Raw genomic sequence first — 15,052 nt, 5'->3', positions numbered from 1 at the left:
AAAAAAAAAAAAAAAAAGAAAAAAGAAAAAAGAAAAGAAAATCACAAAAGGGCAAGATACAAGTAAACATAAACACAAGTTCTGAGCTTTTCTCCCTGCTGTCCAGCAGGGAGTCAGCCTGGGCTGGGCTAGGGAAACTGGCCCAGCAGCATTTGCTGAGCAAATCCACAAGGAAAGGCAGCATTCTCGGAATAAAAGCCAACCCTTAGCCGGGCGCGGTGGCTCACGCCTGTAATCCCAGCACTTTGGGAGGCCGAGGCGGGTGGATCACGAGGTCAAGAGATCGAGACCATCCTGGTCAACATGGTGAAACCCCGTCTCTACTAAAACTACAAAAAATTAGCTGGGCATGGTGGCACGTGCCTGTAATCCCAGCTACTCAGGAGGCTGAGGCAGGAGAATTGCCTGAACCCAGGAGGCGGAGGTTGCGGTGAGCCGAGATCGTGCCATTGCACTCCAGCCTGGGCAACAAGAGCGAAACTCCAACAAAAAAAAAAAAAAAAAAAAGCCATCCCTTGAAGTATGTTAATGTACTGCCCTGCTTTTCAATCCACAATACATCACGTAAATATCTTCCTCAAAGCAACTTCTCATGAGTCTGTGATGACTTCAAAATTATAAATTCCATTATTTGGGCACTTTCCATGCCCCATCCATGACCTCTGATCAAGTCCTGTTAGAAAGGGCCCATGGGACGGCCCCCAGACCCTCAGAGGCCAGGTTTTCCAGGATCCTACTCTAAGTTCTGCCTCTGAGGCCTCCTCTCAAAGGCTGCCGTGAGTGTGGAGCTGATCTGCCTGTGGTCTCTATTCCGTCTGTGTCCCACTTCGCTGCTGCCTGCACAGGCCCTCCTGCAAGCATGCCGGTGTGCAGAGATGCTTAGGGTACTGCTGACCCAAAGCCAGGCACTGCTATAGTCCAATGTAGGTGGGGCGTGAGGGCTTCGACCATGTTGGACAGTTGAGAGGCATTCATGCTGTGAGAGCCTCACACAGGAGGTGAGCAGCGAGGGGCTCCTCTTAGGGTGGGAAAAGCTCTAAGGCAGGACAGCAGGTGAGTGTGCCTGGGTGTGTGGGCCCCACTGCGTGTCCTGTGAAAGGCTCCTCAGTCCTGTCAGCCCGGCAGCTCCACCAGGTGCTACTGGGGAGCATCCTGTAGACGGCTCCTGCTTCAGTGCTCACTGCTCAGGAAAAGGCCAAGGACAGGTGCCCGGTACCTCGTGCTACCCGCAGCTGTCTCTGGTGGGTAGCTCGGGTTGCCCCCTCCACGGCATTACCTCAGCCCCTCACCGGATCCCCATCTCAGGCCTCAGTGGGCCACTCCTTCCCTCAGCCTGCCACGTGTTCCAGTCCAATACTCAGGCCCTAGGATCTCCCTGTGGGGGCCCCAGTGCCTGTTTTCTTTCACTGCTTTCCTTGCCAGACCGAGGCTCCTTAGGCCGGTCCCTGAACCTGTACCACTGGTCACCACTTGGTATCTGGCCCTACAGGCCGGGGATCCCACAGGGAGGTGGACTCCAAGTCGCCCTCGACACGTGCTGGTGACAGCAACACCCAGGAAGGCGAACATATTTGGCAGGAAGCTTTGTGGCTAAACGGGCCGTGGGTCCCAAGGCTGTGACTGCCCTCTCTTGGGAATCAAAAACGGGCATCTGGGGTATGCCCCGTCCTACCCAGACAGCGTGTGGGAAGATGTGGCTTTGACATGGCACTACCTTGACTTCAGTTTAACAGTTTTTAGTGTTACGCATCTAGAAGATGGTGGCTTGGGTCTGATCATAACAACCCCACCAGTGGCCTGCTGTTCCCAAAACCTCAGCAAAGAGTCGCTTGCGCTGAAGGGAACAGGCAGCCCGCGGTGCCAGCCCTGATGCCAGCCCCCGGAACAGAGGGTCACCGATCACTCAGGGCCAAACTTTTCACCTGCTGGAAACACAGTTTCTCTGTCTACCATTCAGACCTGGTTATAGTTTTCCTGCTCTACTGAAACAAAAAAGAAACCATGAGTAAAACTTAACGCTTTAAGCTTTCAAAAGGGAAGGAGAAAAACCTGTTATATAATGAAGGCGAAACACTCCTTGACTAAGGATAATAGGCAATACTCTCCAGCTGTTCAAAATACTTTCCCCTCACTTTAAAAAAAATGCTTTCATGTCTGTGCACGGTGGCTCACACCTGTGATCCCAACACTTTGGGAGGCCGAGATGGGCAGATCACCTGAGTTCCAGACTTCGAGACCAGCCTGGGCAACACGGTGAAACCCCCATCTCTACTAAAAATACAAAATTAGCTGGGTGTGGTGGCGCATGCCTGTAATCCCAGCTACTCGGGAGGCTGAGGCAGAAGAATCACCTGAACTTGCGAGGTGGAGGCTGCAGTGAGCTGAGATTGCTCCACTACACTCCAGCCTGGGCAACAAGAGCAAAACTGTGTCAAAAAAAAAAAAAAATGCTTTCATTTGAGTTTTTTCCTCCCAATGTGCCTGGCTACGTAAGAGACGAAAAGTAGCCTAGTCCATCAAACTGTAACCTGTGAGCATCAGGGCAGCTGCAAGGCCAATGGTGGAATCTACAGAGAGAAGAGCTGGGCCAGTGCTTCCAGCCCTCAGTACCCAGCTGGCCGCTGGCAAGTGTGTCGTGCATGCAGAAGGTGCTGGATCATTCCATGTGCAGCTGTGGCATACGCATGCTCCAGGGCAGAGATGGACGCGCCTCCACGCACTCACACCCGCTTGTCCTGACACCTAACCACACAATGTGCTGACAGCCCACCCTAGATGGCTGAGGATGGGGCCTCCTGTTTCCAGAAGCCCAGTGTGAGCATGCAGCTGGCCTCAAACCAAGTCAGAGAAAGCTGTCCCAGATCAACTGCAGAGGGACAGGCAAGTGGCTGAGTGGTGATCTCACAGCACATGCTTGTTTCTCACAGGATCGATGTCTGGAAGGACGTCTCCGCCCCACCCTGCCCTGCCATGCGGAGGCATCTCCCAGGCTGGTCTGTTGGGGGCTTTGCCCCCAGAACCTCAGCTTTCTGCTTGACCATGAGTTCAGTGGTTTCTGTAAATTAAGAGGGTCTGTCCACAGACTGCCCCAAAGTGGGCATGTCAAGTGTCCACAGGCACCTGGAGAAAACACAGGTGAATCTTAGGCATTCCCGTCCTGAGGAAGCTTGCAGTCTAGCCAGGAAGCGATTCTGACCTTGGAATGGCTCCACGTCAGCTGTGGGAACGCACACGCCTACCACTGCTGCCCAGAAGCAAGGCCAGTGCTCCCCTGGACCCATTATGGAAAACTGTGAGGGAGTGAGAGGGTCCAGCCCGGGCTCACCGAGTTTGTGGGTCATGAGCACTTCCACCATGGTGGATGGTTCCTTTGGCTCAGAAGTATTCATGCTGTGAGAGCCTCAACACAGAAGGTGAGCAGCGAGAGGCTCCTTTCAGGGTGGGAGAAGGTCAAAGGCAGGGAGGCAGGTGGGTGTACCTGGGTGCATGGGCCCCGCTGCGTGTCCTGTGAAGGGCTCCTCAGTCCCGTCAGCCCAAGGACACCTCTGCAGAGAGTCAACAGGGGGCTGGGCATTTGGGTCTGGAGGCAAGGGCAAGGGTCCCTGTGGCCTAGGTCTTAGCAGCTGGTCTGGGGAGTGGGAGTGAGATGCAGCAAGGATTTGGGTGGGGCAGAGAGGATGAACTGGTGAAGGAGCCAGAGGGCAGAGCAGCGCCACAGAAATGTGCAGAGTGCTCTGTGGAGTCACTGAGAGCTCGGCAAGAAAAGCCTTGGCCTGTCCTGGGAGGGGTGGCATGGGGCTCAACAGTCAGCACTGCAAGAGCGACTGTTCAGTCACGGGAGGAAGCAGGAGCCCTCCAGCCTCACTGCTCAACCAAGAGGCCATGGCGTGCTACCTGGGGCTCCCGGCAGGACTTGGGCATCTTGTCACCACAGGACACACAAGAAGCTCTGGCTGACCCAGCCGAAGCCACCTAGCGTGTGTGGGGGGCTGGACTAGTGTCTCAGATGCTCGCTTGCTGGGGAGGAGGCAGTGCCACAGCATGTGATTTCAGCACAGGCGCTGCGGGGTTTTGTGACTGTGGCTGGCAGCAGGGACAAGCGTGGAGCACAGGGCGCTCCGGCAGATGCCGCAGGAGCCACCAGCCCCTCCAAGGCTTCAAGCGCTTCCAGGTGCCCCCCATTGACAACTCCCATTTTACAGATGGGAAAACTAGGCACCCGAGAGTCAAATAACTTTGCAGGCCCTGGGGACTCCACTAGACCAGGTTGGAAAGTACAGAATCAACCTCCTCGCACTCCACTCAGCACCTGACTCTGCCAGGGCCAGACACTGAGGATGCTGTGGTGAACAGAGCTGGTGAAGCCCCTGCCTCACAAAGCCTCTTTTCTTGGGGGAGCAAGATAGAAACACACAAGGAGGAAGCTGTGGGTGTGCAGTGGTGGGAATGCTGCAGAGAAGACAGGCTTGTGGAGGGAGGGCTGCAGCCTTGATTGGGGGTCCCTTGGGGGAACATGTGCACAAAGCCTCCATGGGACAGACGTGTGGAGGGAGAGCTGCAGCCTTGACCTGATGTCCCCCGGGGGAACGTGTGCACAAAGCCACCAGGAGCAAGGTGGGTGTCAGAGAGAGACCTCAGGCTAGGTGGAGGGAACAAGATGGGCCAGGCAGGACAGCATGGAGGGCGGGCCAGATGCGGCTTGAAGGGACTTCTCAGCCACGGGCAGGGCTCACATCTCTGAACTTGCCTGTGCACCCCCATCGTTTTTCCAACTCAACTCATCAGCCTACATGTGGAAGGCACATGCCCCCAGCTACTCAAGGATGACTCAGACCAGGCACGGTCAGGAGCCCTCTCCAGGGTCCTGCACTCTCCAGCAGGGTCTCTGGGGGCCCAGAGCCATCTTTTATCTTCATTTCCCCAAAGAGGAAGAACTACCCGCCCTCAATCTGGCCACCAGAAAGCAGAAAAAATCTAGGGAGGCTGGAAAAAGAATTTTCCTTCCTGTGTCTCTAGAAACCACGTGCTGGTATAACCTGGGGAGCCCAGAAAGACCCCACATCAGACCTGAGCCTGGCCCTCCATGGGCCCCTCGGACTGGCCTCTGGCACTTGAGCTTTGGACTGTTCCTTATTTAAGGAAAAGAAATCTAATGAAAAGACTATTGGACCCACAGAGCTCAGACCCCCTTGCATATGGAACAATGTATGAACCTTAAAACCAGGCAGCCTGTCCCCAGAACTGCTGAACAAGAGAGGCGTCTCACCTGTGTGTTTCTGAGCTCAGGAAGTGCACTAAGTGGCTGGCCCAGAGCAGAGGCCCTGCATACGTCCCAAACGCTGTCAGAAACACGGCTGGGATTTCCACGTAGGTGTCTAAACCCACAAAGCCTGCAGAGATGTCCACGGTGGCAATGTTGTTGGAGTTGCCCTGGAAGACAGAAGAGCTGAGATGAGAATACAGAAGATGAGACATGGGCCTCACATGTGGCATCAACAGCTGTGATGTTAGCATGAAATCTGTATGCAGCCCAGATAACCACGCTGGCACAGACACACGTGTGGTCTGCCCAGTCACTCCTTCAGACCACCTAGCTGGCCTTGCCTGGGTGGCACCCGCTCCCCCTGCCTGCAGTGCCCAGGCTGCGGAGGGGCATGTGAGCCAACTGGGCAGAAGCTGGGGCCCCTCTGAGGAAGGACACACACACACAGAACAGCTGGCCAACTGCAGCACATTTTAGACCTTTGTCCAGGCCCATCAGCTTTTCTTAAGACAGGCACATGGACCTCCTCTCAAGGATGCCTGTCCGAGGGGACACATATGGCCCTGAGAGGCACAGCTGCCAGGCCCAGCCAAGGAGGTAGCTGGGTTGAAGACCAGGTCCCTTCTACAGTGAGGCGCTATGAGTTACATGGTGGAGGGCAGGCCAGCTGCCGGGGAAGCACAGCCCCAATGCAGATTGGTAACTCACATCTGGCTTATGTATCAGACCACGAGGACTCACTTGGTCTGGTCAAACTTCATCTGTCAAGATTCTGGCCGGTCCTGGCCCAACCCTGGTGGGTAACTCCCTGTCCAAAAAAGGGTCTCCTGAGATCCCGCCTCTCCACCTCAAGACTCTGTCTCTCCGCTTCCAGGCCCTGCCTCTCCACTCCCAGGCCCCATCTCTCTGCTCCCAGACCCCACCTCTCCGCTCCCAGATCCACCTCTCCGCTCCCAGGCCCCGCCTCTCCGCTCCCAGGCCCCGCCTCTCCACTCCCAGATCCCGCCTCTCCACTCCCAGATCCCGCCTCTCCACTCCCAGGCCCCACCTCTCCTTTCCCAGGCCCCGCCTCTCCATGCTCCATCTTTACTGACTCCGATGGTCTGTCACTTGCCTGTCATGCTGACCTTGCCTCAGAAACTCATGCCATCTACAGTCTGACAGCACATGTCTCTATCAAGCCCAAACAAGATCCCTCTCTAGAACCAGAACTGTTCACATCCACAAAACGCTGGCTGGGTTTCACCAGCATGGCAAACTCAATAGTCAAACCCCACTCCTTCCTCCTTTTCCATGCGGACAGCTGTGGGCCCAGGGGGTCCCACATCCTGTTGATGCTGCTTCCCCAGCATCTTGTGGGTGTGAATTTACTCCTTGTCCTGTTGTCTTACTCCAGCCCCAGCCCTTTGATTTTGCTTCCCCTGAGACCCGCTGGACTTGCAGCCTGGACAGCGCCACCCCGATCATGTGGCTCCTCTGCTTGGAAGCCCTTGTGCAGGGAGACTGAGAAGGCAAATAGAAGCAGCAGCAGCAGCAGCAGCAGGAGGCCCTGGAGAGTGGTGAAGGGACAGTGTCCCAGATGCAATGACAGGAGGAGGGGGGAGGACACCTGGGGCCACTATGGCTCCGAGCAGGTTCAGCCAGGCACAGAGAGGGGACAGAGTCCCAGATGCCACAATAGGAGGAGCGGGGAGGACACCTAGGGGCCACTGTGGCTTCGAGCAGGTTCAGCCAGGCACAGAGTTCCAACCATGCTGACATTTCTGTAGCCACACAGCAGCTTTACCTGCATGACTTCATTTAACCCATCAGTCCTGATGTGCTTCATGATTATCTTCATTAAACAGGGAGGAAAGGGAGGTAGAGACCCAGGGACTGGCCAAACGTAGAGGGCCGACAGATGAGCAAGGGCACTCACACTGTGAGCTGTGCCCGCTTTCCTGAGGTTGCCAGGAGTCTGGATGAGACTGGGTCCTTCTGAGGCCCTGTCTGCCTGCCCGTCTATGTCTCTTCCTGACTCAATGGTTTGGGCTTGTCTGGGACGGGTCTTTAAACACTGGCCAGAAGCCCCAGTGACCCACCAGGCCTCAGGGAGCTAACAGCCACGTGGGCAGCAATGGCTCCAGTACAGACAGCCCTGACACCAGGGACAAAGAGGATGAATGAGAACATTACATTCATCAATTAGGCAAGTGAAAAACTTGACATCTGTGCTCCCTGAACTGCTGAGATAAACCTAGGCCCAGCCCCGCAGAGCAGCAGTCTGGTGTCTTACGCACCCACACACCCATACCTGGGGCATCTGTCTTCAACAACCGTGCCTAATCTCATAAAACACATACGAGAGTTCAGCATAATTCACCACGCCATACTGACAGTTCTTTCACTAAACAAACACTGGAACTTTCCAACTTACAGCAAAATTTTCTCAAAGAAACATTTAAAATAAATGATAGGTAAAAAATTAAGTCTTCTACCCACGATGATAATGAAAACCTACCTGAAAATAGAAGAATGCTTGACCGAACCAATAATGCATTACAGTAATCTCGGCTGCGTCGTGTCTCAGAGGCTTCCAGATGAATTTAGTCATCAGAGTCTGAATCAAGAGACTAAATGCTAAGACCGGAAGATTATGTGGTCTAAAGAGCAAGGCTGCCAGGAGAACCAATCCACTATAGATCTCCCATAAACCTACAGTCTTGATTTTGAAGTCTGCGGCAACGACTTGAGATTTAAGTAAGTCTTTGGTGCCCGTGAACAGAATGCCAAGAACAAAGACATACACAAAACGAGCTTCAATAATACCCCTAAAAAAAAGCACAAGTTAGATTCATTAGCACCAGCCAGAAAAACTCAAAACCATTTTCCCATGAAAAACACACCTGTCTACCTAAGGAACCAGTCAATGTACCAGCATTACTGGCTGAAGGAGCCACAGCACCCTCCCTAACTGCCAGGGCCCGTCAAGGCAGGGCAAGGCTCCTCTGCACAGCAGCCCTGAGGAGCCACTGCCAAAGGCCAACAGGTGTGTCCTCGTGCACAGTGCACACTCTTCTGCCAGGGTTGGCTTCAGGGAAATCTTGCTCCTTTGGCTCAAGGATCACCTGGTGGCAACACTCATGCGATGCCTCACGGCCTGCCTGCTTTGCACAGTTAATTAAAAAAACCTAATGCACTAGTGTAAGAGTCAACGCTAAGAAACTGCTAAGTTCATAAATGTGAATTGTACAACAGAGCATTTGCACATTTACAGGTACACACAAATGCACAGTCATAGGTAAATAAGCGCCTGCACATTTACAGGTACACGTCCATGCACAGGCATAGGTAAATGAATGCGTGCACGTTTACAGGCACACGTCCGTACACAGTCATAGGTAAATAAGCGCCTGCACGTTTACAGGTACACGTCCATGCACAGGCATAGGTAAATGAATGCCTGCACGTTTACAGGCACACGTCCGTGCACGGTCATAGGTAAATAAGCGCCTGCACGTTTACAGGCACACGTCCGTGCACGGTCATAGGTAAATAAGCGCCTGCAGGTTTACAGGCACACGTCCGTGCACGGTCATAAGGAAATAAGCGCCTGCACGTTTACAGGTACACGTCCGTGCACGGTCATAGATATATAAGCGCCTGCACGTTTACAGGCACACGTCCGTGCACAGTCATAGGTAAATAAGTGCCTGCACGTTTACAGGCACACATCTGTGCATGGTCATAGGTAAATAAGTGCCTGCACATTTACAGGCACACGTCCATGCAATGGTCCTGTCGTCCAACCCGCGGACTCTGAAGAAAGGCAGAGCTCTGCTCAGACCGGGCTCTGCTGTGGCTAGCTCTCCTGCTCAGGGCGTGTCAGTCAAGACTTCTGACCCTCAGCTTTGCTATTTGTTAAATAAAGGGAAAATGGTTGTACATCTCACAAGGTCATCCTAGGAATTAAACAAGGGAATGCAGGCAGTGTTTGGGACACAGTTAGCTCAGTAAATATTAAGTACTATTATGATAGTTATCTGTAAAGGAGACAATTACCAAAAAATGTCATCTAACAAAATATGTATGTTCCTGAAACATAATATTTTAAATAAATTTTGTAAATGAAATACTTTATATATACTGCAAAAGCTGATCGTTTAAAATAATCATAAATGTTTTATGTCAACATAATAATGTTGTGAAAACTGAATTTTCCTATAACAGATCTTCCTAGAAAGCTTTGTGCATTAAGAAACTGACCAGTGTAATTCAAACAGTCTGTGCACTGTATACCACATGCCTGGCAGTGTGGCCCGCCTCTAGGGGCCCACATCCTGGCTGAGGAGCTAGGGTCAGGTACCTGGCAACCCCCACAGGCCAAGGTGTGTGCTAAGTTGAGAGTGAATTATAGACCCCTCTGCACTCAAAGAAGGGAGAAACCAGCAAAGGTCACAATCACTGGAGAAGTTTCATAGAAGAAAAGGGACTAGTTTCTGTCAAGAAAGCATGCCAGGGCAGGCAGGGTGATGAGCAGGAGGGGCATTATCCAGAGGCTTCGGTGAGTCCTCCTCCTCCCCTGGCAGGGCAGTGCCCGACCCTGCTCATCTTGGGTCTTTGGTGGGTCCTTTTCCTCCCCTGGCTGGGCAGCGCCTGACCCTGCTCATCCAGGGTGTTTGGTGGGTCCTCCTCCTGCCCTGGCTGGGCAGCGCCTGACCCTGCTCATTCAGGCCCACCCCGCCTCCACCTCCACTCCAGCCATGCCTGGGCTTCTGAGTGGAGGAGAGTCAGGAACTGAGTGCGAAGGATTTCAGACTCTCAGTGGACAGCAGGGCCCAGGGGACTGACAGGAGAGAGGCAGCTGTTACAATGATCTAGAGCCAGGATGCATCCACAGCCAGGACCTACTTACAATCTGGACAGGTGGGGACAAAGGACACAGGCATTTTACCAGAAGAAGGTGGACCAGGCAGTGCATGTGGAAAGAAAAGCCAGACTGGCTAGTTCTGGACCCTAGCAAAGGATGTACTGCAGGAAGCAGGCCAGGGAAGGGAAGAGGGCCAAGTCTTGAGAGGAGTGCTGCTGAAATTCAATGTATAGATCTGTGAGGAAATGCATTTATTCATACACTGCACCTTAAACAAGCACCCCCAAACGTAGCATCCATTTGGATGAGCCCAAAGTCTCAGATTCCACAGAATACCCCTGGCACCTGCTCCTCAGCACCCTCTCCCCACTGGGCCCCAGGCTCAGGTGAAGGTCTGCCATACCGCCATTGCCGCTGCCAGGCCTCAGCTCACCCTGACCCCCAACCCTCACTTTCCACTCAGCCACGAGTCATTTCCAGGAGGGCCCCCAGAGCCCCATGGCCACCCCCCAGGCTGGCCATAGCCCTTATTACTCACCTTGATTTTTGCTCTGATTAGAAAAGCAACACTTGTTAACTCTAGACATCACTAAGATACAAAAATAAGTAAAAAGCAAGACCACAATCTATGATTTCAGGTCCTAAATATAATCACTAGCATTTTAAGTATGCAGTCTTTCATATAAATGTGAAAAAACAGAACAGGAACACACTTAGTAAGCTGGGGTCATACTATTGTTCTACAGCCCACTGTTCCACAACATGCTTCTCTGTTCTGTGACAACAGGCTGCCTGATAGCCAGAAGACTCTACAGAGCTCTCACCTCACTCAGAGGGTCACTGTATTGTTGCTGGTAATCATCCTGCTTGTTCCTGTTCGCAAGTGTGAAGGACACTTCAGCTGGGTGTGCCAGTGTCCCACCCCAGGCTCCCGCCTCTGCTTATACTCTTGAGACAAATTTAAATAGAGCCAGCTATTTACATTTAAATACAGGGTCAGCCACATTTTACAAGCGGCTTCTGCTCATCCTACTCCTGAGGAGTGAGAGGAGCCTGTTTCACCCTATCGCCATTAAAACCAGAAAAGCGGCTGCTTTGACATGAAGAAAATGGTACTCCTGACGGAGCCCGCCCACCAGTCAGTGAGAGCTCCTGTCCCTTAAGGGAGCTTGTTATAAATTATGGGGACAGTCTGATTTTCCAACAAGCTTCATTTCCCAAATGCTAGGAAACATCCATGTCATCCTTATCACCAATCACACCCTGACCAGGAAAACGGAACCCTGGTAACCATGTGTTGCCACTAACTTAGAAACTGATTCACACGCATCTGTCTGTCCAATCACACACCCTGGAGGTTTTATTTTGAATTTAAAAAATCTTACTTCCAAGTGATTTCTCTCCTAAACGTAAAACATAAAAAGTGCTAACAACGAGGCTGGTTGAAGTTTTCTTGGTTAACACTCCAGTAGCTGTTGACATGATCACAATTCACAGACACCAAACTCCAGCGCTCTGAAGACTGATATGGTCTTCTCAGATGATAAAAGATTAAAGCGGGGGCTGGGTGTGGTGGCTTACGCATGTAATCCCAGCATTTTGGAAGGCTGAGGAGGGTGGATCATGAGGTCAGGAGATCAAGACCATCCCGGCTAACATGGTGAAACCCCGTCTCTACTAAAAATAAAATAATTAGCCGGGTGTGGTGGCGCGTACCTGTAACCCCAGCTACTCAGGAGGCTGAGGCAGGAGAATCGCTTGAACCCGGGAGGAGTAGGTTGCAGTGTGCCGAGATCGCGCCAGTGCACTGCATCCTGGGCAACAGAGCGAGACTCCGTCTCAAAAAAAAAAACACAAGATCAAAGTGGATCTACGAGCACCCGTGACACCCACGCACTTACTTGGAAATGTCCTTGCTGTCCTGCTGCCAGGGAAACCGTACACTTCCGATGGCCGCCCGGTAGCAGTAGACGCCCAGCAGCCCCAGTGCCAGGGCAGCCTTGGACACAGGGGAGCACCCCCTCTGCACCAACACAAAAACGACGAGGAGGGAGACGGCAGCCAGGACAGAGAGCTCGGCTTTGTGATCAGAGCTGAAATGAAATGGAAAGTGCCAACATTACCACCAAACAGCGATGAGATCAATCTACACCCAGTGGCTTCCAAAGAACTATATTAAAAATAGCTGATTTTCCCAAAACCCAAAAATTAAATGATATCATCGATTTTTATTTTCAAAGGTTCTTTTTTTTTTTTGAGATGGAATTTAATGGCATGATCTCGGCTCACTGTAACCTCTGCCTCCCGGGTTCAAGTGATTCTCCTGCTTCAGCCTCTCAAATAGCTGGGATTACAGGCGGCTACCACCATGCCCAGCTAATTTATTGTAATTTTAGTGGAGATGGGGTTTCACTCTGTTGGCCAAGCTGTTCTCGAACTCCTGACCTTGTGATCCACCTGCCTCAGCCTCCCAAAGTGCTGGAATTACAGGCATGAGCCACCACGCCCAGCCACAAAGGTTCTTAAAATATAACAAATAAAAGATGGTCAACCTCAGTGGGGTGTGGTGGCTCACACCTGCAATCTCAGCACTTTAGGATGCCAGGGTGGGAGGATCACTTGAGGCCAGGTGTTTGAGACCAGCCTGGGCCACATGGTGAGACATCTTATTAAAAAAAAAAAAAAAAGTCAACTTGAACTCTCACTTCTCATTCACAAATGGGTCTCCCATCATCAGATCCGGATGTCCAGAGGCCAAGCAGTGACAGACAGAAGAAGCCTTCTGTCTCCTGGTACCCTCTCCGGGGCAGCCCTGCCTCCACCAGCATGCAGCCCGCTCATGTCCTCTCTCCCGCCTTCTCCCATTAACTCAGTAATGCACAATCCAACCCTGGATCCACCTGGCCTCTCACGGGGTTTGCTGTCACCCACTCCTGGGTGAGGAGATGGTGCAGAGGTTGACAGCTCTCCAGAGGGCAGGGACTGAAGCCCTGACTGTGTCCCGGTAGTGCAGCACCAGCCAGCCCTGGCCTGAGTGTGAGGGCGGTGAAAGCCAGGCTCCCTTCTGTTTCATTCACTGTAACTCCCACTTCAAAGCCTCCCAGGATGGGAGGGGGAGACTGGGGCCACACAGGGCCCTGAGCCTCACCTGGGAGGGGGCACCTGGGTGTTTGTATATTGTTGCTTTTGAGATGGCACATGTTTTTACACAATCTTCTGGATTTTTATAATAATAAAGTAGAACAATTATAACCATATAATTGTTACTGTCATAGAAGTTATATGAATGTTGGCTGTCTCAAAATACTGTAATATTTTCAGAGGATGGTTGATCTCGGGTAAGCAAAACTGGGTAAGGCGGGGCTCCTGCATCTAGGGTGGAAAGAAGCCAATCCTCTCCTAATGCTTTAATTTTCCAGAAAAGAAAGAAATGAGGTGTCAACAGTGCTATTCTGGGACACGGAGCTCCGTGACACCCCTGGCTGTGCTACATGCCAGGCTGTGACTCTGATGCTGGTGTGCCCAGCACAACCTCCCACCAGCCCGTTCCCCTCCGCTTCCTCACCTCTGGAGCAGGGAACAACCAAAGTCCTCCCTCCAGGATTGCTCTGAAAAGGAAAGTGTGGGCACACAGCAGGCAGACACCTGAAGAACGCGACCTGTGATGACCTGGGTTACCAAGGCTTTAGTAATTTAGCCAATGCTTAGCCTCCCACAAGAATTACTTCATTAGAAGAACCTGTAATTTCGCAGCTTCTGATGTAAATGTACGAGTATCTTCCGAAAGAACTGTGCCGCTACTGAGGGCCCAGGAATCCTCCTGTGCTCACCAAGACTGAGTCTCGTCATTCAGTTCTGTTTCTCTGCCTCAACAGGTATGACGTTCCACCCTGTCACTCAACTGAAGTCCCCTCATTATTAGGACTGGGCACTTCTCTTTTCCTTCTGCAGGCATTTCTTACAGAAGTCTCTGCAGTGATGAGACCACAACCCTTGTCTGTTACTCTCACCATAGATACTGTTGAATTCTGCTGTTCTTTTACTTCAGTTTTCCTAAGTCTTCACTGCCAGACAATTAAAATTTAAAGCCTAGGCAAATCTTAATTATTTTCCTGTCCTAGTTTCTTCTACTTATTTCAAGCCTTGCTGGAAATGATTTGCTACGTGATTTGCTGTACTTTCCTGGCGGTTTTCCAGTTATCAGTGAAAGGCTCAGGAGGTGGCTGAAGATTCCCCCACACAGCTCTGTCCCTTCAGGATGAGGAGAGAGAAAAGGGGGGATGGAGAGGAGGACGGAGGAGAGCCAAGGGCAAAACTGGCCCACAGAGGCTGTGCCCACCTCGCCTGGCTGACCCTCCCTCCTGCTGCCTGGGGAGCATCAGCAGTGGGATATGGGTCTGGGGAAGTGACATGGTTTAGATGTTTGTCCGCTGCAAATCTCACAGTGAATTTGGACCTTCAGGCCAGGTGCAGTGGCTCACATCTATAATCCCAGCACTTTGAGAGGCCAAGGTGGGTGGATCACTTGAGGTCAGGGGTTTGAGACTAGCCCAGCCAACATGGTGACACCCCATCTCCACTAAAACCACAAAAATTAGCCAGGCATGGTGGTGGGCGCCTGTAGTCCCAGCTACTTGGGAGGCTGAGGCAGAAGAACCGCTTGAAACTGGGTGGGCAGAGTTTGGCTGCAGTGAGCAGAGATTGTGCTGCTGCACTCCATCCTGGGCGACACAGAGAAACTCTGTTTCAAAAAACAAAAAGAAATTGGACCTCCAGTGTTGGAGGTGAGCCGGTCATCGGGGCAGATCCCTCATAAATGGCTTGGTGCCACCTTCGCGGTAATCAGTGCCTTCTCACTCTGGTAGTTTACGACAGAGCTGGTGTCTAACAGTGCCTGACGCCACCCCTAACCCGCGCTTGCTCCTGCCCTGACTACGATA

At 52.1% G+C, this 15,052-nt stretch overlaps 1 protein-coding gene and 1 long non-coding RNA gene across 7 annotated transcripts in view; one reads left to right on the top strand and one right to left on the bottom strand.

Annotated features, from left to right (window-relative positions):
* Positions 1-15,052, bottom strand: part of PIGG (phosphatidylinositol glycan anchor biosynthesis class G) — a 42,631-nt gene that overhangs the window by 1,505 nt on the left and 26,074 nt on the right. For 5 of the 6 annotated variants that reach the window (XR_004261529.1, XM_032253851.1, XM_032253852.1 and 2 more), the window contains 3 exons: positions 12,014-12,205; positions 7,764-8,073; positions 5,267-5,430 (listed from right to left, as the gene is read on the bottom strand). Coding sequence is in view for 5 of the 6 variants with exons in the window: in XM_032253851.1 (XP_032109742.1) it covers positions 5,267-5,430; positions 7,764-8,073; positions 12,014-12,205 (666 nt within the window). In the remaining variant the exon portion in view is untranslated. Of the gene's footprint in view, positions 1-5,266; positions 5,431-7,763; positions 8,074-12,013; positions 12,206-15,052 lie in introns of those variants that run through there. The other variant, XM_032253855.1, reaches the window with a different exon arrangement.
* LOC116533949 lies at positions 13,579-14,216 on the top strand. Its single transcript, XR_004261531.1, has 2 exons — positions 13,579-13,879; positions 14,077-14,216. It is a non-coding gene; the product is annotated as an uncharacterized LOC116533949 (long non-coding RNA).

This window comes from Sapajus apella, unplaced genomic scaffold (assembly GCF_009761245.1).
Source record: "Sapajus apella isolate SASKATOON/1434 unplaced genomic scaffold, GSC_monkey_1.0 scaffold85, whole genome shotgun sequence".
In the NCBI taxonomy this organism is placed as follows: Eukaryota; Metazoa; Chordata; class Mammalia; order Primates; family Cebidae; genus Sapajus; species Sapajus apella.
Note: the sequence above shows the minus strand (reverse complement) of the source record. Positions and strands in the feature narration are given on the sequence as shown.